Raw genomic sequence first — 21454 nt, 5'->3', positions numbered from 1 at the left:
AGGTCATCGATTGTCAAGTTTTATGTACCTAATTCTAAGGGCACAAGGAAAATTTGAGCAATTTCAAATAGGTAAGCATAGAAGATATCAATAAACATTGTCTTATTATATTAAATGAGGCTCATTTGTTTAAATTGGCATACATGATGGGAATATTAGTTAACATGTGAACATCTTCGTCGTGCTTACATTAACCCTACTCCAATGTTTTTCATTCCACCAAGCAGATAGGATCACAATTGGCCAATAGACATGGTAGAGAAATAATGCTGGGAAAGGGTCCCACACTTCGAAGGTTCCTTCTTTCCACATACGTAGATGGTGCGAGAACTCAAGTGTATCTGATAAGACTCGACTGAAGCTGATATGACCAAAGCACCACAACATCATAGGGTGGATGAATAAGGAGACTAGATCATGCCCTATCCAATATCTCGGTTTCGTATTGGCCGGTGGAACAATCAGCCGTTGAGTGCCGGTCTGGGACCCTTTTCCCTCTGCAAAACTTTTTTTCAGCCCCTCTTGTCTCCTTTCAACGGTGGTAATGTAGGCGTCTACCATAGCTTCCATCTCGGGGCCTCGTTGCGCAAACAGAACCACAGCAGTATGAGCACGGGGATTGCACTCAATAGCATAAATGTTCTTCTCGGTCCCGCAATAACTAGCAGTTCCTTCGCTTGCCATGAAATCGAAACTGAGATGACCTGTCATGTCTTCGGGGTTTGGAGAACGTTGCACGAATTCGACGGTGAAAGCATACATCGCTTGCCACAAAGGGGAATTAGATGGAAGTGGTTTGTAATGCATCAGTAACTCGGCGCTGGGGCAAGCTACGAAGCATTTCACTTCCCCGCGTACCACTAGAGAATGTGTGCAGTATTCTTCGCGGCCGGGGATAAATTGTTGCAGAATCCAGGGATTAGACGCTGATATTGGTAACCGAGAGATGTATAGCTTAGTGTCCTCTTCCAACGGAAGAGGTAGAAGTGTCATGTTTCCGCGATTGATGTCATCTAGTCCAATCGGTTTAAGGATAAATCTTCGTTCTGGGGTGGATATCTTGGAGACCGAGAGAACTCGAAGAATGTCATGTTTCGACTTGACTTCATGCGTTTCAGGTACTGGAAGCCCTCTGTCTTTGCATTCTTCCATAAAAGATCCCTTATTATGTAGTACGGACGTGGTTTCAACCCCAAACTGTATGCACATGCACGATGTGTGTTGCTCTATTGACTCTTTCGCACGGGCATCTTGGATAGCGTTAGCCACTCCAGAGCAGGAAACCCAGATATCGGCGTTTTCCGTCTTAGTTATCTCAATGAGTCGGTGGACATAAGTCTCGGTAGACTCATCGCTATCGGTCTTTGGTAGTGAGTAGAAAACTGAAAGACTCCGTGAGTATCGACCGGGGCATGGAGAACCGCGGTCTTCAAAATCAGCACCGATAACACGATGACCCGAGAGGTAGAACGACCGAGCCAAAGCCAGCCCTTTCGCCATTCCTACGCCTGTAACTAGAATTGTCTTTTGAGGCGAATCATTCTGAGCCTTGGTGTCAGGCCCCGCACCTAATTTGCGGTGAGAACAAATTCCCCTCGCAACGAGGCAAACACATGCTCCTAGAATAGAACATGGCAGTAAGACGAGGCTGAGAAATTCTAGGCTCAAACATCTGGCTGTTTCGAGTAGTCTATACTGGGTCGACATGTTGGGTATTAATTAGTAGGCGCGGTCATTCTGACCGTTTTTGTGTGGAGCTCCTGAAGCCATAAAAAGGGGGCGGGGAAAAGGGGTTGTAGTACAAACCCTGAAAATTGTTAAGTTCAACGATGTGAGTAGAATATGCACTTAATCATTCTACAGCGCCGGCTAGTTTTCTTTCCTCTACCTATTTATCAATTAGGAAACCGTATATATTAAATGATGGTTATGTTGATGGCTGAATACCATAGAAGTGGTACCGCACGCGTCACAAGCCACGAGTTAGTCTGCATTCCATTAGCCCCTGTTGGAAATCCAATCCTTTCATAATTACACGTGAACCCACATGCTTTTCCTATATTGGACTTGAAAGACGTCATGACTTGATGTAGATACTTTTTAAGCTTTCAATTGGACTGAATTGAATTGAACTCGAACAATTGAGGGTTGAGTCTCCACATATTAAGCCCATGGATTATGGAGCTAGGCATACGGGAATTAATTTGGTTCAGGGGCTCTTCACATGTCTTCTCATTGGCACGTCTCGAGATTTTTGCAGGCGAGTTCATATTTCAAGATCAAATGTTAGGAAGTCAATATTACGTATTTATCACTTTAATACCTAAGATACGCTTGACTTTTCAATGCCTTTGAAGTAGACAAATCAGGCTATATAGATCAACCTCACGCCTGTGCTCGGATTCCATTCAGCAGATCCATTGGGTGTCGTGTCGTCTGATCTTTAACACCATCATTAATGGCGCCGTTACCATTGGCATATCCATTCTGTTGATGCTCCCTGTGCAACCCATTCGCAACGCTTTGCTTTTCTCCCAACACTATGACGGTGGTGTTACTAACTGGCGGAGAACATAGCGGGGAAAAATGTATTGCTTACCTCCAGCTTCCTTTGCAGCTTTCTCTACGCTGAGGTTTTCCGTCTTAAGATCAGTATAGCCAGTATCACTACTGTCGACATATGCCTCAATACCAGCACCATTACGGGGGTATGTCTTCGCAATCTGCTTATGTTTCTTCAGGGCATCTTTCAACTCCTGTAACGACACGTCATTTAAGAAGGTGCACGATCCTAGGGGATTAGGCACTGCGAGTCGAAGCATCCCGTCGCGCGTTTTCAAGATGGCGGCTGTGCCCTTGTCAATCACCTCATCGTCAAACTGAGGATGGTCAATTGAGAGGCCAGCTCTGGAGAACAGGTTAAACAGTCGGTCGTGTTCCTTGTCCGAGAGTAGACCACGTTGTTTAGCCAGAGTAGCAGAGTAGGCCATGTCGATGGAAATAGCATGTCCATGACGCAATGGTGTCTCAGGAATGAGCTCATGCAAAGGCGACCACCTACGAATCGTTCTGCATTAGAATGCATAATGTCGCAAGGTCAGGGGGAAATAAACTTACGTGTGTCCATACGCGATCACTCGATCAAGGCCAATTTCATGGAGGTTTGGTGTCTCCAACTTGAGCATCTCGTAGATACCCTCACGGTTGATCTGAAACCACGTCAGCACCTTTCGAAGAATATCTTAAATCAGGATTTGCTTACGATGTCTGCAGCCCGGCGAACTTCGGTCCTCGAACCATCGGCTCGACCAAACTTTGACTCGATAAGTTGCTCACAGAACTTGTCTAGAAGGTCGAAAACCTGAAGATGAGAACAAGATGAGATCTTGATCAATTCAGCGAAGCCATTGCGGACTTGTGCTATAGGTAAGGTTCGAAGAAACGTGAAGTCAAGGAACGTGTGTAGTGGCGCATGATAAGCGCCAAGCCTGTTCTTGTACCGGCCGTAGTTGACAGCTACCTTGATACTGACACTGGCATCAATCAAGCCAATGACCGTTGTAGGGACTCGAATGAAGTTGGTGTTGCGACGATAGGCGGCGCAAGCGAATCCGGCAACATCTGTGACAAGACCGCCTCCCACTACTAAAACGGGCTCCTATCACATGTGAATGTACACTCAAGAACATTATGACATTAAAATCGTACCTTTCGAATGATCCCGAACTCACTCATACTATCGGCTATTTCGAGGAATGTTTCGATGGTTTTGGCCTTTTCTCCAATCGATGTTTGATGAACCTTGAGCCTGATATTGTAGTGGTTGAAGTATTTCTCCATCTTAGGACCGTATATCCCGTATACGTTCTTGTCCGTGACGGCTAGAACCCGGCCCCATTTCGTGTAGCAATCCGCAAGGTTTGAGTTGGCAACATCGAAAATTCCGTCAACAAATGTGAAGTCGTATTCGATTTTTTCGTAACCTTCGACGTGGAAGCCGGCTTTGGTTTCCTGAACGGTTGCCTTCAAGTCAGACATTTTGGGAGTATCTGAGGGTGGTTTACTAAAGTAGGAAAATGGATACGAAAAATAACTGTGGGATCGGGTATACAGATCAACGAAGATGGTTTTATGATGCAAGTCTTCTCGACGAGGTGAGGTCCCCCCATGTTGAAGTACCGAAAACATACATGGCAGTAACTGTCATGGTTGACGCTTATTTAGTCATGACTTCTCATTTTTGACCCCTGAATGCTTTGTCTCGCATCAACTACATCCATTTCCGTCATACTTGACATTGTTGACCTTATGGAATATGTTTTCTAAGTAAAAATAAACTTCATTCGTCCCTGATCTGCAAGAGATGGCGCAGCGCCAAATCTCACGCTAATCGAAACCGGGAAGACATAGATCTCACTATTCATACCAATTGCTTAACGAACGCTACCAGAAGAACGGATAAGTCTAGTTAATCCAACATTACTTTTGCTTTACGAGTAGCCGGGAGATTTCTTATTTCAAGTTCGTTGGTGTCATAGACTTCATGACGTGCTTGCATATCGGCGACAGAACTACAGGGGTGGTAACTATCAGAACATCCGTAGCATAGCTATCCTTACATTTCCCGTGTTATATTTTACGTGCATGTACTCATTGAAGATTAGACGTATTTATGATTGAACACCTTCGTAGTTAAAAGGTACCCACATGAGAGAGAAGTCAATGACCTCAAGACTCAGATGAAAACATGTGGTGGTGTTCATACGCACCTGCACATAACATTCCTAGCCGCCCTCCAGTTACATATCTTTATAACGCATTTGACACCATACACGTCTTTTATTGCGCATAGGAGGAATCATGGTACTTTCCCATATCGCATCACCTACAGTGAAAATAATGGCGGGGGCTAAAGACAACTTGTTTGGCGGAACTGCGTACCAGCCTCAGGGGGAAGCATACGTTAGTACTATCAAATTTTATAATATCTGTTTTTGATATGTGTCCTAATATTATGTGTCGAACTCCATGTAGTTTGACGACGGAAGAGAGATCGAGCTACTCCACTTTATGTATGCTCATCCGCATCTTAACGATATGCGAGGTAACCCTCAAAAGGTTCTTGACGCGATCGACGAGTATGGAAAAACTAGGAAATATCTCAGTATGCATTTCCCTAGATCCCACGTGTCGTTTTCAATTCTTGTCCCCTCGCTTTTCAGGAGACGTGACTCCATTCCCTAGTTGAAGAATGTAAATGCACGTTACTTACTCTTATTTTAGTGAACATAGGGGAATACAAGTCGAAAACAGTTATTGACTTGATCAGGGAAGAAAAGCCCAAGGTCATTGTTGAACTCGGAGGCTACGTTGGCTATTCGGCAATAGCTTTCGGCGCAGCATTGAAGAATATCGGAGGTAACCGATATTACAGCCTGGAGATGAATCCCGAGTTCGCTGCTGTTATTTCCATGCTTGTTGATCTAGCAGGACTAAGTGATATTGTAAAAGTGGTTGTCGGCCCCAGTTCTGATTCGCTCAAGCGGCTATTCAAGGAGGGTACCTTGAATCACATAGATCTCCTATTCCTTGATCACTACAAGCCCGCATACACACCGGATCTCAAGACCTGCGAAGAACTTGGACTGGTTTCTAAGGGATCTATATATGCCGCTGATAACGGTATGCTCAATGCCGGTTCAGTTACTGCTGCCAATGTACTGACATTTACAGTAATTAAACCTGGAAACCCGGTGTATTTGCAATATGTCCGAAGTACAGTACAGGAGAAAAGGCAAAATTATCTCAGAATAGATTCAAGTAGCCCCCGAGGGAACCCCGATTTGATATATGACAGCCAACTGATTGAAGGCTGGGAACCTAGCGGTGTACCGGTAAGTGTCCGTCTCTCTAATACACTTCACTTCTCACGAAAGCTAAAGACGGATAGGATGCAATTGAAATCACGCGATGCATAGGAATAGAAGCTTGAAGGATCGGTACTCGCATAAGAAAGCGATGGCGGCCCAGTACTGAGATAGAACGGTCAAACAATCTACACGATATGGAATAACACCACCGTAGATTGTTTCGTACATTATTCCGCAGCACTTGTATAGTGCATAATAAATAAGGTTGCCTAATGAACCAAACCAGTAGCGGATCAATCTTAGGCGAAGTTTTCAAAATTAGTAGTGGTCCCTCACTAGCATTTAGTGGGTACACGCAATAGTTCAGGCACTTACGCAATAATTATCAGGGCAAAATCTGGATCACAGTACGATAATTTTTCAATCTACATGGTTTTAACCCCTGAATATGGAAGTACTTAAAAGTGCGAAAATTCTAAGCCCGAATTTTTTTTAATAATTAGACGTCTAGTCATGAATTTCGCAAGGTTTCAGGAACTTAGCTGCCTTTCCAGACTGCCACCAATAAGGAAAGATTCGAGCCAGGCGGACATGTTGCCCCTACAAACTCGAATCTCTCATCTGCGTTCTGGAATAGTTCAGCCCAGTCGCTCAATTCCCTCTCCTTCGCGTTCTGTATCGAAGTCATGACCAAGTCAAAACTCCTCATCCGGACCTCCATACCCTTAGGCATCTCGCCCGGTCCCGGCAACACTGCATCACTGACGACGATCTTGGCGCCCGGTTTCAGAGCGGGAATGAGATTCCTGAGGATCTTAATAGAGTACTTGTCTGACCAATTGTGGAAGATCCATCGGAAGAAGTATACATCTGCGCCCGAGACAGGTTGCGGTGTGAAGAAGTCGTAGGTCATGAACGATACCCGACTAGCAACATCTGGAGGTACATTCTCCTTGGCCTCTGTAATGACAGGCTCAAGGTCCTGGACAACGAAGGACATGGAAGAGAACTTGCGAGCAAGTGCCACGCACACGAAGCCTTGAGAGCCACCAACCTAGGCAAGTCAGACTGACGAGTGGAATCTCAATGATCTAGGTGTGATATATAAACTTACATCCACGACAGTACCGCGGCTATGCTCTTCCCAAGGATAAAAGTCGGTGACGTACTTGAGGTCAAAGGGTCTTCCCTCTGTAAAGCTCCGCATCATATTTGCGAACCGACTAGAACGCTCGGGGTAATCCGACAGGAACTCATACATAGGCTTGTCGGTATTATTCGCCAAGGAGAACCCCTGATTCACGTTGCGGTCAATATCGGCTACCCCTATTGCACCTTCTCACGGGCTCAAAACCTTGTGCTCATCAAGAAGTATTACCATCGGAGGATAAGGGTGACTTAACACTCACAGTTTCCGTGGGCTCTTCAGAGCCGGGGTACTTGGCCATAGCATTGCAGGTCTGGGCCGCCGCCTGCCAAAGTTCATCCGAGCACGTGGCAACAAAGTCATGGACGCCAGGATCTTCGGCCAGCAGTCGCGACGCGGCGCTGTGCGCGACTACCCCCGGCCGGGGTTCCTCGAAGATCCTCTGCGCGACTGCGCATCGCACTAGCTTGCGGACATTGCTCTCGCTTAGACCAGACGATTTAGCCATTTCCGCAAACGACGTCTCACTCCCGACAGGAAGGTTTCGGGCCAGGCCGAAGCGCGTTACTGCCTGCTGTGGAAGGAGGCTATTGTGCTATGTTTGGGTATATAGGAGTAAGCATAACTAAAATCTAGCCAAATCAAGGATGGGACTTACGACGAAGCTGAGTAGGTAGTCTCTTGGGCCAAGCATGAGATCCCGCAGCTCAGCAGTGTCTGCGAGGACGGACTGACGCAGAGCTTGAATCTCGGGCTCATCCTTTGGTACTGCCCCATGAAGAGGTGTATTCAAATCGAATGATGGCTGTGGAAGGTTATTGGCAACTAAGTAATCGCTCACCTTGGTAGTATTGGAGGCTATACGCAAGGCTAACTGGACGATGTGCGGGGCGGACATGATGAGACAATCGCGATGCAATTGGAAGTGAATGGTTGTAACAATCAACATGAGGGCTATCCTAGGTACTTACCTGAGGGGTACCTAAGTAGGACGTAGATAGGATACATCCCTACTATATTCATGTGTAACACCTCGGATCGGTCGGTGTCCGTGGCTAGGTACCTACTTGTAGGTACCTCTATCGTCCGCCGTCGTTACACCAGGTACGTAGGGCTACCAGTAGATAAATACCTAGGATGATAACTGCACAGCCTGCAGTAAGGGATCATTCAGATACTGTCACGCACACCTCATGCAGCACTGCACACCGCATCTGTCAGATGTCGCGTCTACCTAAGTAGCAGGCATTTTGCGAGTCTCGCCCAGAGCATATTAGATACTGGTAGGTGGGTATTTATGGTGAAAATGTTGGTTGCTTATGTATTTTCGCCGTTTAATGGTTAAAAGAAGTTTAGTTATAAGGTAGTGAGCTTAGGGGCTTTTAGGCGCTATACCTTTGGTGGATTTAGCGTCTACTTATCAAATCCAACCTTTGGAGTAATGCGCTATAATTTACTAAAGCCATCCATGGATAGCTCTAATAAGCGTTCTTGCTCTAGGGGCTTTAGTGGATAAATACCAAAGATAATATAGATTCCCCATCATGGCTCACTATTAACTCCATTTCCAAATAAACATCCCATTATGCGACCAATAACCCTGAAGTGATACGCCGTTAGACTGTGATGTCAGTCTTAGATAGGGACATAGTCTCTACTGGGTACTTGTCGAGGGGATGGGCCGATGAAGTGCTGTTTCCTCCTGACTGACCCTGCCATTCTCGTAAACTATTGTTCCCACTTCGCTTCGACGACGGGCGTAGTGATATTTTGCTCGCGATACTCCGAAGAAGGTGTCTCGGCGACAAGTCGGCTATGAGTATATGTACGGAGGGTAGAGAGGCGCAGATGACGGCCACTTCAACGTTTTTCAGGTTAATACTATAACTTCACTGTTTCTGAATTGTAATATGATGATGCAAGAGCGCTGTGGCTTTTGAAGATTAAGTACCAATTGGAAATTTCAACTTACTGCAAGCGTCGAGGTTCGTCCAGTAGAAAGCGGGTGCCGCGTTGTCTGATGATCACAACAATTGTGGTAAGTTTCCTTTTTTCCTTTTTTCAATATACTTCTACCACGATCTACGAACGTAGTTGAGTTGTTTGGAGAGGGCTCACATGTAACATCGTATTCAAGCTTCGGATTTGCGGCGATCGAATAGTAGAAGTAGATTCGTGCGGCACTTATACCAACAACGCTGCATGGCATTAGCTTAACTAAGAAAACTATGGTGTTATATCGAGGCACCGCCATTACAAGGGAGAAAGTCGAGAGCAGACTTACAATGCACCCAGTAGGAAGATCATACTAATTGCGATCCGTCGACTGAGCGGCATATTCAACTTCCACACGATGGGCTGGGGAATTGCTAAGATTGCAATGTCGATTATCCTTTGAGGTGAATCGTTAGTTATTATATAGCAAAATAAAGGGGATAAGGTCCAACATATGGCATTAATAATTGTTACTTACATATTTGTTGTGGCCATACCTGCAAATGCTGGAAGGGGGTTGTAACAGTGGCCAGTCCTTTCTAGCTGGGGGAGCCATGCTTGAGAAACTGGAGTGCACTCTAGAAGAATAGCGACGAAGAAAGATACTCCCCAGCAACATATAATGCCGAGAAGGATGGCAGTGATGAGATAAAATCGGTCACCTCGAAATATGCGTCTATAGAAGAGGACGAGCGAAGCTTTGATGAATGCGAAAGCCAAGATAGATATCAGTATGCCGGCCCATTCAATCTGGGTAATCCTGGTTAGTAGACTCTTTCTCATCACGGGCAGCCATGGAATAAGGCAAGTTCAAGCGTAGGTGATACCTTGCTAAAGCTATGGACCCAGTCGCCGTACTCAGGGACACCATGTGAGTTGACAGTTACATGTTCACCGAGATGTCCAAGGTATGCACCTGTGGAAGTCATTAATATGATCTGAGGAAACGACAATAGTATAGAGTTGTTTATGTGGGAAACAATGGACAATATCAGTAAGTATTGGGCCATCGAATTGCTTACCGCAGAGAGTACAAGCCCCTAAGGCGAGGGTGAACAGCTGAGCGAAGACTTAGCGACCGATACGAAACTTTTGAGCTTATAGCGGAGTAATTATGAATTGTGTGCCCATACCAGTCCAGGTAATATCAAGAAGTCATCGAGTGCCAACGGGACTCCTTTTTTGAGACGAGTTACGAATCTCAATACAACGACAATGAGTGCGAGTGCAGAGAATACGATAGTAACTATGATGATATTCGTGTTTAGACTGAGAGCCATTATTCATGGAATAAAAGAACTTTGCTTATAGAAATTCTACTTTACTGAGAAGAATTGTCGAAAGAAATTGGTCAGATTGTCGGTTGAGACGGATAGCAGAACACTTGTAGGACGCATCGACATGGAGATGTGAGACTTTACGACGCCTTTTCTCGGGGATTAGTCCCAAATTTGGTCATAGATCATCCACCATAGCCATCGACACCTAGTTTTGTAACTAACGCAGTGGTCACACAGCAGCTGTAACGTCGTACAATACGGGCTTTGGGAGCGACTCCAGATCCCGTCAAATGCAATCTCTACCTCCGATGTGCATAACGTGTTATGCAAGTATAGTCTTACATCCCTTCCAATATGTATAAGTCTTTAGTTGGTTAATTGGTTGGTTGGTTGGTATATTTAATGCCGGGGTAAGGGGGAATAACCTTCCTTTGTAAACTTCTTTAGGGGTATGCGGCGTATAGAGTTATTTTATGGTTTAGTTTTAATTTTTAATTATATAAAGAAATATCCCAATCTTGTTCGAAATATCCTATATGTTTAATTTATTGGTATATATGATTATGTTTTAACCGTTCTTATGGGTTTCTTCGAATAAACTTGTATCTGGCGTATAAAATCTGGTTAGGAATGCCCTGTAAGGTTACCATTTTTTTCGGTTTTACAGCAGTTAGTGTTAATCCGCGTAGGTTTAAAATATGTAAGCCTTGGAGTAGCTACTATTACGGCGGTTATTTTAGGTAAATATTGAGGCGTTTTTTGCGTAGTGGGTACTGTTTGGCGATAGTGGGATTAATATTAAAATTTTTTTTTTTTTTTTTGGAATAAAAATATAACCTTAAGGTCTGCTTATGTCTTTAGTATAAATAAGGCGGTTAAGGGTTAAACGGCTTAATAACGGGGGTAAATCTACTAGAAATATTGGGTTATTTTTAGGAAGTAAGTAAACGTTTTAAGTTTGTTAATAAGTTGTTACTAGTATTGGATACAATTAATAAGGTTAGGATGGAATGTAGGCTATTTTATTTTGAGTTTAGGTATTTGGGTTTTTTCGTAAAATATTAAGTGGCTGGGTGCTTTAGCTTTTCCGTACGAGTATTTGAGTTTTGCGTGCAGGTAGTTAAACTTTTTGTAGTACCAGGTAAAGTTGCTATGGCTGTTTTTAGCTGCTAGGAAGTAGTGCAATACTTGCTTTAGTAGTTGGAATTTGGCTGGGTATTTGAGTTTGGCTGGTAATCCGAGGGTTTTGTAAACGGCGGGGGGGTTGGTTATCTTCTTTTATTATTTCTTAAAATCTTTCAACGTTTTAGCCCTGTATTCCTTAAAAATGGCTGTATAGGTAAGCGCCGCATATGGGTTATCGGGGAAGGAGGTGCCTTCTTTAGCAAGTTTATTTGCTTATTTATTTCCTGGGATCTTTACATAGCTCGGGACCTAGCGGATTTGTACGTCGGCGAGTATGGCGTTCTCGTGAAATTCCAGGAAAGCTGCCTGGGAGCTCAGGGGTGCTTCCCCTTTGAGACCAGTGATTACTGAAGTGTTGTTAAGGCAAACATAGATAGGGTATCCGTTATTTATCTTAAGTGCTTCGCGGAGGCCATGCCTAACCCCTTCAACTTCAGCGTTGAATACTTCGGCCCAGCCTAGCCTCCTGTATAAGTCTTTGGGAACACTAAGGGGATGATTTGCGATAACGCTATTAAGACGAAGTCTTGAATTGATCACCTGTCCGCCCCTGAGTGGACTTTTTAAGTTGCTCCATCTCTCACTATCATTAAGCTCACAGCTCCAATGGCCTCGAAAACTGACACTGGCAGGATGTATTCGAGGCACCTCGATGACGAAGAAAACCCTTTCCTTGCGAATGAAGAAGAAACCATCAACCAGGCCGCTGAGCACACAACGGCGAAGTGGGTAGCCGCGACGGATTCTGGAGCTCGAAGTTGCGCCTGGCTGATTCATGGCATCTTTTTCCTTTTTTATACCAGTATATTCCTTGCCTTTTTCATTGCCGAGTCTCGAAAGCCATGCTCAAATGTGTCGCTTCTCTGGTGTAAGTCTATATTGGACTGATACTCTCGCTCTCTCAATTACTAGGTACCTAGGCAAGGTATATCAATGGTAAACTCACAGCATGACAGCACCTGCACAAGACATCGTTGAGTGGGAAACACGTATAATCGATGCGATACCTGGGTCTACACCATATACAGGTTATCCCAACTCAGTTTCTGATGCAGCTTGGGCAGATTTACTGAAAGGTCAGCACTCCACAAATTCCGTCTCTATTTTAAACTAGATCATATCTGATGTTGAACTAGGAATAAGCCTCAAAATCCTCCCCGAGGAGATGGAGCGACTTGGCTATACCTCATTGGCCCTGAAAGATGGCTCGGGATTTGTAGGCTCCTTGGGTGTCTACCACGAACTCCACTGTATAGTATGTGACATTCTTTCCACTATCATGAATCCATTCTGGAACAATAACTCAACTACATTAAATAGAAACGCGTAAGAAAGATGATTTATTGGAATTATTATTACCCAAACATGACCACAGATGAATGGCACCATCAAATGGGACATATTGGTGAGACCTCCCCTGGAGTGAAGTCAGGCTGCCGATAAATGAGTACTTACAATGCGTTAATAGAACATTGTTTAGAACAGATCCGGCAATCAGCTATCTGCCACGGGGATGTGAATGTCATACCATTTTCATGGTTACAAGATGATGAGCATCAGATTCCTTTGCCAACCATGCAGTTTGGTTCTCTGCATCAGTGTATCAAGTGGGATAAGTTAGATGCATGGGCAAAAGAGCGTCGTCTTGACCTATTTGATAAAGAACTTCTCGTACCAGCTAATTCGAAATAAAGAAAATCACAAGGGTATAGGTCAGCATGAGGGTATTAGTATAGGTATTAAAGGAGCGTCATTGATGAATGGATGTATCCCCTTTTCTACATATGTAGGCCAGTGATTGACTATCTAGTACTATACATAGCACTACAAAAGAGTCCTGCCCATGAAATTATATCCCTTAGAGAAAATCACCCAATACCTGATCTTCGATCTTCAATTCACCCATCCATCAATCTCTTGCTCTCCACCTATCAGCCCAAGCAGTTACACGATCATAATTGCGGCACGTTCTCTCTGAATCAAAGCCAGTAACACCCCCCAAATCCGGGTTTATCGACTCAAGGTTTGTGTCCGCATGGCACATAAGTGATTGACGTAAATAGTCAATACAGTGACGGACATGAGCAGGCCTCGCATGGTGGTTTGGCTCAATACCATCTATGGCAGCCCAATAGCCACTCCGGATGGCGTCCTATAAGGAATTAGCCTCCATTATGACGATATGCTCGAAGTGGCTTACGAAAGCCTCCTACTCACGAGACAGTGAAGTTGGTGATATACAGCTAGGCATGTGGGCTCAGGCGACAATTCAGGGTGCTTGATGAATCCGTCACCCCCTGTTCCCAGCGGATTCAACAACTTGTCAGTTATATCCAAAGCTATAAAGCCCTTGGTGATAACTATCAATTACTCACTAGGGAAAAGCGAAGTCCATAGCGCTTCAGATATGTTATCCGGTCGTAGAGCAAACAACGCTTGCCTCCGAAAGACAGTATGAAGATGTCCTGGCGGAGCTAGTATATAAGATTAGCCAATTTTCATTAAGCAATCTCCATTTGAAGCTGATGGGTGCTTCATACGGCTACTTACGAAACCAATTTAGTTGTGTCTGGTGAATCTCTTGCATATGCCGTCCCCAGCGGAAGCATAATATACCAACTGGCAGTGCGGTTACTAGAGAGGCAGCGAAAATGACGACAAGCCAGTAGGCTGTCGATATGCGAGCTCCGTATCTACGCCGGTCAAATGCTTTAACAGGAGCTCTATGGTCATGTTCCGAGTCAATAGGAAGATTTACTTCGCTAAAATTTTCGATACGTTGATAGTTGGCGAGGTTCGACATTGAGGATCTAGTTATAAGTTACCGAGAGCTCTGATACCCAAAAATCTAGCATAATCTTAGGCCTAACAGAAATATTGATAGTACCAGGTGCTGAGGAACAAGACAAAACGTTTATATTTGCAGAGTGCGCAGAGTGAATGAACACAATTAGTTGCACAATTCATGCATTAATACAGTAGGTTAGAGTCTCTGGGACAGCATATAGACCTTATGAATACCTAGGTACCTAGGTAAGTAGGCATTTCAGATAGTCCTAGATGTAACCACACCGCCTTCAGGTTGATTTGGAAATTATCACCAATAGAATTACATATCTGTACGTGTCGGAGGATTCTATATGTCTACATGCACGTCAGTTCGCAGCAATGAGTCCACAGAACCAATCTTTTGAATAATGTAAGGGGGTAACCTGACGACACAAGCTTGCACAGCATGAACTATTCGGATTCTGGATCCTCATTGGGGTTACACTACGGAAGGCTTACTGCAGGACTATGATCACAATGTTCGGAGCCATTGTCAACCTACAGACATTGGAATACCAACTGTAGAAATAAGTCCCGGTTCACCAACATTTCACTGTTTCTCCTCCTCTACCGAACGTAGACACAAATTCGTACTCTACCCTCTAATACCACAGACGACATTTGACACATCTGCTTTCAAAGATTCACCATGCACCTCATCGGTCTCATAGCCACCACGTTTGTAGTGCTCGCCTTCGGGGCTGCTCTGCCATATCACAGTAAGATTCCTTTGCAGCATTTAGGATGAAATAGAAAATTATACTCTCAAAATGCTAATCGTTGGCATAGGAGGCGTAGCCGCGAACCGGGTTCTCACCAGAGACGTCGAAGAAGACGACACGGCCATTGTTTACAATTATGGTCCATCGGGAGTAGATGGTATTGAGGCTCCTGGAACTTCTGGTACTGACGATGACGACGCCATCGCCTACACCTGAGCTTTTCTTGTTGACTGAAGTATTGGATATTTTGGCAATGATATCACAACTACAATTATCCTACCAGACAGCACTGATTATGTAGATACTTACATATGCCTCCAACAAAGCTGAATGCACCGTATTTGGGAAGTTTCCTGCCTAAGGTCATTTTAGGAAAACTGTATGATGATAGCAAAACCTCGGATGATCTCTTGCCAGAAGGAGGTAGACTTGCAAAAGCGGCACAATACATGTGAAGTAGCATATCGCTGATGCAATTGGTGTGTTATATACGTAGTACTACGATGATGATTCACTCCTCCTTTTCCGGTGGGGAAGGCCGTCAATAATGAATGATGCTAGGTGCAGATTGAGCTTTTTTGGCTTGAGTTGTTCACTAATCATATAGGTAAGCTTATGCTGCCCGATTCACATCTGCTTAATAATATCAATATCCCACCTTCATCCTTTTTGCCCTGAATGCGTAGGAACCTAAGTATATACGTAGCTAGGTATCTAGAGTGTAGCACCCCTTAAGTTCTGCTAGCACCCATAAATGCTTGATTCTGGTTGGTCAGGTTTTGCAGTGTCACTCCGAAGATCACCAAACAACACTTTGAGAGCCTCCGAGTAACTATCACCAATATATAGTACCGGTTTTATGGGAGATTGCAATCTTACGACAGTTTAAGGGATAAGTAACAAGATAGAGCGCTACATTCTTATGTGTGTAGACATTACTAAACACCGTGGTGAAAATTGTTCTCAAGAACCATCGGGGCTAAAGGTATTCATAGAGTTCTGCCCATCATAAGATATAACCGCTGTTAAATGGTTATGTAAAATAGGTATTTTCCTAATTTAAGGTACGAACCTGAAAGGTGCAAGGGAATATGAGGAAATGGATCATGCTAGATCATTAGAATTTTGTACAAAAATGCTAGCGATTATACCACTCTTTCCTCGGATATTAAAGCCGTCATGTCAATATCCCGTGATATCATCTTTCTTTATACATTCACTATTGATAACTGTTGGTATGCGAAGAGCCAATCTTAAGATCCAATTATATTTTATATTAAAGTATTATTATGGAAGAAACATGTTATACCTCTCGGTTTCTTCAAGGCTCATTCTATTGGGGATTCTAATTCTAATTATTAGGTGTAATATCTACCTAACTAATAACAAGTGCCAATCAGACGGATAGATAGTATCTCTAAGTTAAACTTGATTCCATCGTGTCCATAGAAGCCTATCAACAACGGATCTTACTTAGACACTGAACAAAAGAAGTGAGCAGAGACTTGCAACTATGTTAACAATAGTTATATTATCGTCAGCTCACAGTACTGCGTTGAACAGATTCTCATCGTATTTCCATACAATTAATGTCCATCTAATATTATAACCAGCAAGGGGCTTTAAACCCACGGAGACGCCGACTTGAATATATTAATGGGTATATCTAGCATCCCGTCTAACTTAAGGGGAAACCTTGATCAGCGAGACGACAATAGCTTGCAAGACAATCTCACGACATCAGCGTCGAGCCTCGACATAGGCCCACATCTGGTGAGGTAGGTACTTAGGCAATCATATGGGCATTGCTCCCGCTGTTTATCATAAGTAGTCCCGTTAACTGAGTTAGGAACCAACCTTCCTATGATAGATTTCTATTTGGAAATCTTCCACCACACCTACACGCTGACCAGGTGTCAACCTACATCTCAACACAGTCAAAAGACATTCAATCAATCACTTCGAAGAAGCTGTTTAGGTACGTATTTGAATTCTAGAAGATTGAGTGAAACAATCATCTTCATTTCCCTTGCTATAAATTCAGACTTGAATTTATTTTACTCGTAAAAAGGCTATTCATGGCATTGATGGCACATATCCCCATCAGTCCCTATGGATTAACATCGATACAATTAAATTAACCTGGCTTATTTGAACCATTAGAATCTTTGAAGACTACCACCAACCACCATGCCTCTCAAGAAAGAGGTCATCAGCGTGGATCTGTACGCCAAGCTCGGCGTCCAGAGCGGCGCCTCTCGCGAGGAGATTCGAGCCAGCTACAAGGAGCTGGCCATCAAGTGGCATCCTGACAAAGCAGGAGACACCGAGCAGAACAAGGCCGAGTTCCGCGCCGTCCAAGAAGCATGGGAGATCCTAGGCGACGAAGTCAGCCGCAAGGAGTATGACCACGCCCGCGCCAGTCAGAGACCGAAGCTAGACGACTTCATCCGAGGAACGTACCCGGAGGATCCCTTTGAGCAACCCGACCAGCCCTCCGCCAAGCCCCAACAGCCCGAGAAGGGAGGCGGCAACCGCAGAGATGGCAACCGGCCCTTTTCCTCGCAGTCATTCCTCTCCGGCGATTTTATCAGCGACGCCCTCAAGCACATGCACCAGAAGATGGGCAAGACAGAGCATGAGCTGCGCGTCAGCCACACTCGATTCAACAGCTGCGAGATCAAGTTGACAACGGCGTATGCGCGCCGACCACCCAGTACGATAAAGTTGCGCAGCTGGAACGTACGCTTGATGCACGCCAAGGCAGCCTACGTCGGATTCTTCAAGCGGCTGGGAGTGCTGAAGACGATGCTACCGTTGCCCGGCCAGGCTCGTGTTGTGCCTTCCACGATGACGCTCCTCCCTCACGATATCGCTCAATTCTCAAGCCTAGTCTTCCGAGTGACCATCGCTACTCTCGCCCTATCTCAGCATGTGGAGGAGTTCGCCAAAGGCCGAGACAATGAGAAGGATCTCGACAAACAACTGTCAATTATTGCAAAACCAAACATGTAATTGTATTCGTCGGGGGATCAATTTTCGCTGGAAAGGCATGAGATGGGATACAATAGCAAGGGAATAGGTGTGCAAATGAATTGAACCGGACATCTTCAAGAGAAAGAGCTCTAGCACTCTATATAGCACACATTCTAGCCAAATCCCCAACCGGTCTACTCTATTCTACTTCCCACAATACACGCCCAACACTGCAAAAAACCGTAGCCACTCGTAGCTCTAAATATCCTTGACGAAGCCAACCTCGACAACCCTATCCATAGAGAGTCTCAGGTTCGCAATCTTGGCACGCGTATTATCCCTGATCCAGAGGAACGTCGTTAGGAGAATGCGGCGGAAGAACGAAGTTTGGTGATCCTTGACATGCATCTGTTCCTTGCCGATGATATACATGACCTTGCTAGCGTAAGCGCGGTCAAGTCTGCCGAGCTCCTCCTTCGTAGCCTCGTCATCGAGACCAAGGGTTGCCCTAATTCCACCGTTCTGCCTAGTAGTAGCAGCAGCAACCTTGGCCTGAGTTTCCTCATCAGTTTGCCCATTAGTTTGCTCGCGCTCCTGTTCCTCTGCACCACCGACCGGGGCCTCGTCGTTGCCGCTGCTCCCGTCACGGATGATGAACTTGCGCACCTGCTCGTAGATCAGGGCTGCTAGATCGGGGCTGATGACCTCGTCCATGTAGCCGTGGCGAATAACCAGTCTGTAGCAACCAGGGACGGCAGGGATTCTGGAAATAGCGTAGCGGTCACTTGGGGCCACAGACGGAGCTTCGACGGAATGAAGATGGAAGAAGATAATCGCATCAGGCACGGTGCCGAACTTGCTGACGAACTGTGTGAACACAGTCGGCGTAAGCACACCCGCCTTATCGAAGTAAATACCCAATCCCCTGATTCTGCTGACGGCACCGCCACCCCAGCGGGGAGCTAGGACAAGGGGGCTGTCTTCGGAGTCGTTTTCCCGGTGGAGGAGCTGGGCGGGCCGGAACCTGTCTTCAGCCTCTGCGCGCCACTGGTTCTCCTTGCCGAAACGCCAGAGCAGGAAGATGCAGGTGAGGACGCCCGAGATCGTGATCGTAAACCAGGCACCGTCGGGAACCTTGTTCAAGGAGGAGGAGAGATATAAGCAATCGACAGTGGCAAATACAAGCCACGGTATGAAGACGATGAACGGAGACAAGCGCCACACAAGCAGGGAGGCAAGCGTAACCATGCATGTATCGAAGAATGTCACGAACATGACACATACACTAAGAAGCATTAGTCTCTTATCATACCTACCTAGTCATGACATGAAGAGGAACATCGAGAGAGATTAAGAAAACTTACCCGTAAGCGTTTCCGAGACGAGTCGTATTAGAATAAACACCAGTAACGAGAATGGTTCCGCACATCAGAATCCAGTTTATAAAAGGCACATATAGTTGTCCATGGAATGTTGTCGATGTGTGGACAACCTTGACTTGCGGGCAATATGACAGTTTCATCAGCTGACTGATGAGCTGTTGGAGACTTGTTAGTGTAATACCTTAGAACAAGGAGAGAATGACACCTACTTGGAACACGGCCGTAATCATAGCTTGTGAAGCAACGATAGCAGCCAACACAGCGACAATTAAGCTAGGATATAACATTCCTGGGGGAACCGAGTTGTAGAACGGGTTAGAGTACGCATCGGGGTTTACGCTGATGTAGGCAGCCTGGCCAACGTACGCCAGTAACAAGCAAGGGTAACACCAGGACAGCCAACTGATCTGGATAGCCCTCATGCTAAAGGCACCAAGATCCGCGAACAGGGCCTCGACACCGGTGAAGGCGAGCAAGATACCGCCAAGCATCTTCCACGCTTCCGTCTTCTTGTCCATGAAGAAATGGATAGCAAAGTAGGGCGAGAAGGCCTTCAGGACCGAGTGATCGTACTTGATCAAGTTGTAAATGCCAAAGCCCGCATTGAACCCAAGCCACAGGATGACAATTGGCGCAAACATAGACGCCAATCTCGAGGTCCCTAGAGGCTGGATAAGGAAGAGGAGAACTAGGATGCCGCAAGACGTTCCAACGATGGTAGGACTATCTATGTTCGGGCTTACAACGGAGAGACCCTGAACGGCACCCAGCACGGACTGCGCAGGTGTCAGCACACCGTCGGCGATAACCATCGAAACGGCGAGGACGCCAATGGTCTTCAGGAGACCACGAGTGAACCTGCTTTTTTCGATCGTCGAACGAAGTGTGCGATTGGTAGCACTCAAATCCTGAGTCAGGTGACGCTCCATTTTCACGAGACGCGCCTCTCGAGGGTCGCGGTCGGTGATATTAGCCTGTGTGACGTTAACGATGAGGACTCATTCTCGAAATGTTCCAGTCACTCACATATCGGGTAAGTAATGAATAACAGCTGAAGGTGCCCCCTTCTCCCTGGTTGTCGGCGTGTAGGATGATCAAGATGTATTTCAGCGTCACCATGATCGTCAAGGACCAGACGACGACGGAGAGGACTTGGAGAAGGTCATCGTAGCTGGGCGGAGCGGTGAAGGTACTCGAGTACACATATAGAGGACTGCATCTGATTAATTCCTGCGACTCAACGATTCACTCGAAGTTGAAGAGAAATCTTACCTCGTTCCGATATCACCGTAAATGGCACCGACTGACTGGTATGCCAGCCTTCACAGCCGATTAGCATCAATCTATGACTTCGTGTAACTCCTCAATCGAACGGGAACTACGATACCAGAGCAACGCAGAACCCTTGAAGACCTGTTTCTTCCTCCCATCATCTTGGAGCCAGTCATCGTCGTCTTCGACTTCGAGATGGTCGCTGCGCCTGTCGTGAGACGCGCGAGAAGCCGTGCGACGCAGGCCTGGCCCACGAGACCGCGACAAGCTGCGCGTGTGGTATACGCCGCCTAGATCCGTTCCACCGCCGGCACTAGAGTCCGAGGGTTTTATGGTGTCGTCATCCGCGGCGATTGTGATCTTTGGTGTCGCCATAATTTTCATCAATCCGCATTGGGGCTTATTGCGAGGGCATCAAAAAATAGTTCCAAGTACGTAAAAGCTTGTCCAAGGTCACACGCAGAATTACACACACGATACTACAGGAACAGATTTGGTAGCACGAATGGGAGGGTATTAATACATATTGGATGGCAAGCAGGATATCCAAGGTGGTGTGAAAGCCATCTAGACCTAGGCCGGTCGGGTCTTTGAAGATCCCAGATCCTAGGTGAATTGGCCTATTGCATTGCAGATTTTGGTAAAGATAAGACCTCCACATATTCCTATTTTCCTTTCTCTTTGGGAGAGACTTCGGGAGAGGGCGTGGGGAATGGCTTTGACAGGGCTGTTCTGCACGTGGGAACTAACAAAAAAGTGCGCATTTCTTGCTTGGGGAGTAGACCCAGCAGGCCGA

General features: G+C 45.6%; 10 protein-coding genes across 10 annotated transcripts; 4 read left to right on the top strand and 6 right to left on the bottom strand.

Moving 5' to 3' along the window:
- Positions 1 to 99: 99 nt before the first annotated feature.
- On the bottom strand, positions 100 to 1516 carry F4807DRAFT_432943 (uncharacterized protein). Its single transcript, XM_047998635.1, has one exon. It carries the CDS (start codon positions 1498 to 1500, stop codon positions 160 to 162), a length of 1341 nt encoding a protein of 446 aa, XP_047852556.1. The 5' UTR covers positions 1501 to 1516; the 3' UTR covers positions 100 to 159.
- Positions 1517 to 2385: 869 nt separating this feature from the next.
- F4807DRAFT_462125 (Dehydroquinate synthase-like protein) lies at positions 2386 to 4038 on the bottom strand (the record flags this gene model as incomplete). Its single annotated transcript, XM_048001780.1, has 5 exons — positions 2386 to 2540; positions 2600 to 3057; positions 3118 to 3209; positions 3263 to 3658; positions 3709 to 4038. The coding sequence occupies 5 exons, from the start codon at positions 4036 to 4038 to the stop codon at positions 2386 to 2388; spliced, it is 1431 nt and encodes a 476-aa protein (XP_047852555.1).
- Positions 4039 to 4899: 861 nt separating this feature from the next.
- On the top strand, positions 4900 to 6198 carry F4807DRAFT_468909 (S-adenosyl-L-methionine-dependent methyltransferase; the record flags this gene model as incomplete). Its single annotated transcript, XM_048002655.1, has 5 exons — positions 4900 to 4962; positions 5035 to 5164; positions 5284 to 5682; positions 5734 to 5894; positions 5951 to 6198. The coding sequence occupies 5 exons, from the start codon at positions 4900 to 4902 to the stop codon at positions 5990 to 5992; spliced, it is 795 nt and encodes a 264-aa protein (XP_047852554.1). The 3' UTR covers positions 5993 to 6198.
- A 68-nt stretch (positions 6199 to 6266) lies between these two features.
- Positions 6267 to 8101, bottom strand: F4807DRAFT_432937 (S-adenosyl-L-methionine-dependent methyltransferase). Its single transcript, XM_047998634.1, has 4 exons — positions 7676 to 8101; positions 7280 to 7612; positions 6985 to 7164; positions 6267 to 6924 (listed from the first exon to the last, which is right to left on the bottom strand). The coding sequence occupies exons 1-4, from the start codon at positions 7964 to 7966 to the stop codon at positions 6409 to 6411; spliced, it is 1320 nt and encodes a 439-aa protein (XP_047852553.1). The 5' UTR covers positions 7967 to 8101; the 3' UTR covers positions 6267 to 6408.
- On the bottom strand, positions 8102 to 10375 carry F4807DRAFT_432932 (uncharacterized protein). Its single transcript, XM_047998633.1, has 8 exons — positions 10146 to 10375; positions 10035 to 10071; positions 9840 to 9928; positions 9491 to 9762; positions 9302 to 9409; positions 9136 to 9215; positions 8990 to 9034; positions 8102 to 8875 (listed from the first exon to the last, which is right to left on the bottom strand). The coding sequence occupies exons 1-8, from the start codon at positions 10290 to 10292 to the stop codon at positions 8634 to 8636; spliced, it is 1020 nt and encodes a 339-aa protein (XP_047852552.1). The 5' UTR covers positions 10293 to 10375; the 3' UTR covers positions 8102 to 8633.
- Positions 10376 to 12083: 1708 nt separating this feature from the next.
- Positions 12084 to 13169, top strand: F4807DRAFT_468908 (uncharacterized protein; the record flags this gene model as incomplete). Its single annotated transcript, XM_048002654.1, has 5 exons — positions 12084 to 12345; positions 12434 to 12553; positions 12614 to 12732; positions 12798 to 12882; positions 12946 to 13169. The coding sequence occupies 5 exons, from the start codon at positions 12084 to 12086 to the stop codon at positions 13167 to 13169; spliced, it is 810 nt and encodes a 269-aa protein (XP_047852551.1).
- Positions 13170 to 13225: 56 nt separating this feature from the next.
- On the bottom strand, positions 13226 to 14280 carry F4807DRAFT_468906 (uncharacterized protein; the record flags this gene model as incomplete). The annotated part of the gene is made up of 4 exons (XM_048002653.1): positions 13226 to 13629; positions 13695 to 13774; positions 13853 to 13951; positions 14028 to 14280. 4 exons carry the CDS (start codon positions 14278 to 14280, stop codon positions 13387 to 13389), a joined length of 675 nt encoding a protein of 224 aa, XP_047852550.1. The 3' UTR covers positions 13226 to 13386.
- Positions 14281 to 14822: 542 nt separating this feature from the next.
- F4807DRAFT_432930 (uncharacterized protein) lies at positions 14823 to 15470 on the top strand. The gene is made up of 2 exons (XM_047998632.1): positions 14823 to 15025; positions 15096 to 15470. Exons 1-2 carry the CDS (start codon positions 14956 to 14958, stop codon positions 15242 to 15244), a joined length of 219 nt encoding a protein of 72 aa, XP_047852549.1. The 5' UTR covers positions 14823 to 14955; the 3' UTR covers positions 15245 to 15470.
- Positions 15471 to 17039: 1569 nt separating this feature from the next.
- Positions 17040 to 18224, top strand: F4807DRAFT_162518 (uncharacterized protein). The gene has a single exon (XM_047993355.1). The coding sequence runs from the start codon at positions 17219 to 17221 to the stop codon at positions 18041 to 18043; it is 825 nt and encodes a 274-aa protein (XP_047852548.1). The 5' UTR covers positions 17040 to 17218; the 3' UTR covers positions 18044 to 18224.
- F4807DRAFT_162399 (potassium transporter) lies at positions 18153 to 21375 on the bottom strand. The gene is made up of 6 exons (XM_047993352.1): positions 20774 to 21375; positions 20659 to 20706; positions 20413 to 20599; positions 19596 to 20360; positions 19369 to 19541; positions 18153 to 19289 (listed from the first exon to the last, which is right to left on the bottom strand). Exons 1-6 carry the CDS (start codon positions 21040 to 21042, stop codon positions 18263 to 18265), a joined length of 2469 nt encoding a protein of 822 aa, XP_047852547.1. The 5' UTR covers positions 21043 to 21375; the 3' UTR covers positions 18153 to 18262.
- Positions 21376 to 21454: the final 79 nt, after the last annotated feature.

Source organism: Annulohypoxylon truncatum (assembly GCF_022578515.1).
Source record: "Annulohypoxylon truncatum strain CBS 140777 unplaced genomic scaffold F4807scaffold_24, whole genome shotgun sequence".
Taxonomy (NCBI): Eukaryota; Fungi; Ascomycota; class Sordariomycetes; order Xylariales; family Hypoxylaceae; genus Annulohypoxylon; species Annulohypoxylon truncatum.
Note: the sequence above shows the minus strand (reverse complement) of the source record. Positions and strands in the feature narration are given on the sequence as shown.

Bases quoted from the DNA above. Each gene is read 5' to 3' on its own strand.
- F4807DRAFT_162518 (XM_047993355.1), top strand. From the start codon at position 17,219: ATGCCTCTCAAGAAAGAGGTCATCAGCGTGGATCTGTACGCCAAGCTC.
- F4807DRAFT_432943 (XM_047998635.1), bottom strand. From the start codon at position 1,500: ATGGCGAAAGGGCTGGCTTTGGCTCGGTCGTTCTACCTCTCGGGTCAT.
- F4807DRAFT_432937 (XM_047998634.1), bottom strand. From the start codon at position 7,966: ATGTTGATTGTTACAACCATTCACTTCCAATTGCATCGCGATTGTCTC. The intron at 7,165-7,279 runs GTGAGTGTTAAG...AACGTGAATCAG, and splicing joins CTGAAGAGCCCACGGAAACT to GGGTTCTCCTTGGCGAATAA. The intron at 6,925-6,984 runs GTAAGTTTATAT...TGACTTGCCTAG, and splicing joins GCCGCGGTACTGTCGTGGAT to GTTGGTGGCTCTCAAGGCTT.
- F4807DRAFT_432932 (XM_047998633.1), bottom strand. From the start codon at position 10,292: ATGGCTCTCAGTCTAAACACGAATATCATCATAGTTACTATCGTATTC. The intron at 9,410-9,490 runs GTAAGTAACAAT...TTCACCTCAAAG, and splicing joins GGTATGGCCACAACAAATAT to GATAATCGACATTGCAATCT. The intron at 8,876-8,989 runs GTAAGTTGAAAT...AAAACGTTGAAG, and splicing joins GACGAACCTCGACGCTTGCA to TGGCCGTCATCTGCGCCTCT.
- F4807DRAFT_432930 (XM_047998632.1), top strand. From the start codon at position 14,956: ATGCACCTCATCGGTCTCATAGCCACCACGTTTGTAGTGCTCGCCTTC. The intron at 15,026-15,095 runs GTAAGATTCCTT...TCGTTGGCATAG, and splicing joins GGCTGCTCTGCCATATCACA to GAGGCGTAGCCGCGAACCGG.
- F4807DRAFT_162399 (XM_047993352.1), bottom strand. From the start codon at position 21,042: ATGAAAATTATGGCGACACCAAAGATCACAATCGCCGCGGATGACGAC. The intron at 19,542-19,595 runs GTAGGTGTCATT...AGTCTCCAACAG, and splicing joins TGATTACGGCCGTGTTCCAA to CTCATCAGTCAGCTGATGAA. The intron at 19,290-19,368 runs GTAAGTTTTCTT...AATGCTTCTTAG, and splicing joins CGTCTCGGAAACGCTTACGG to TGTATGTGTCATGTTCGTGA.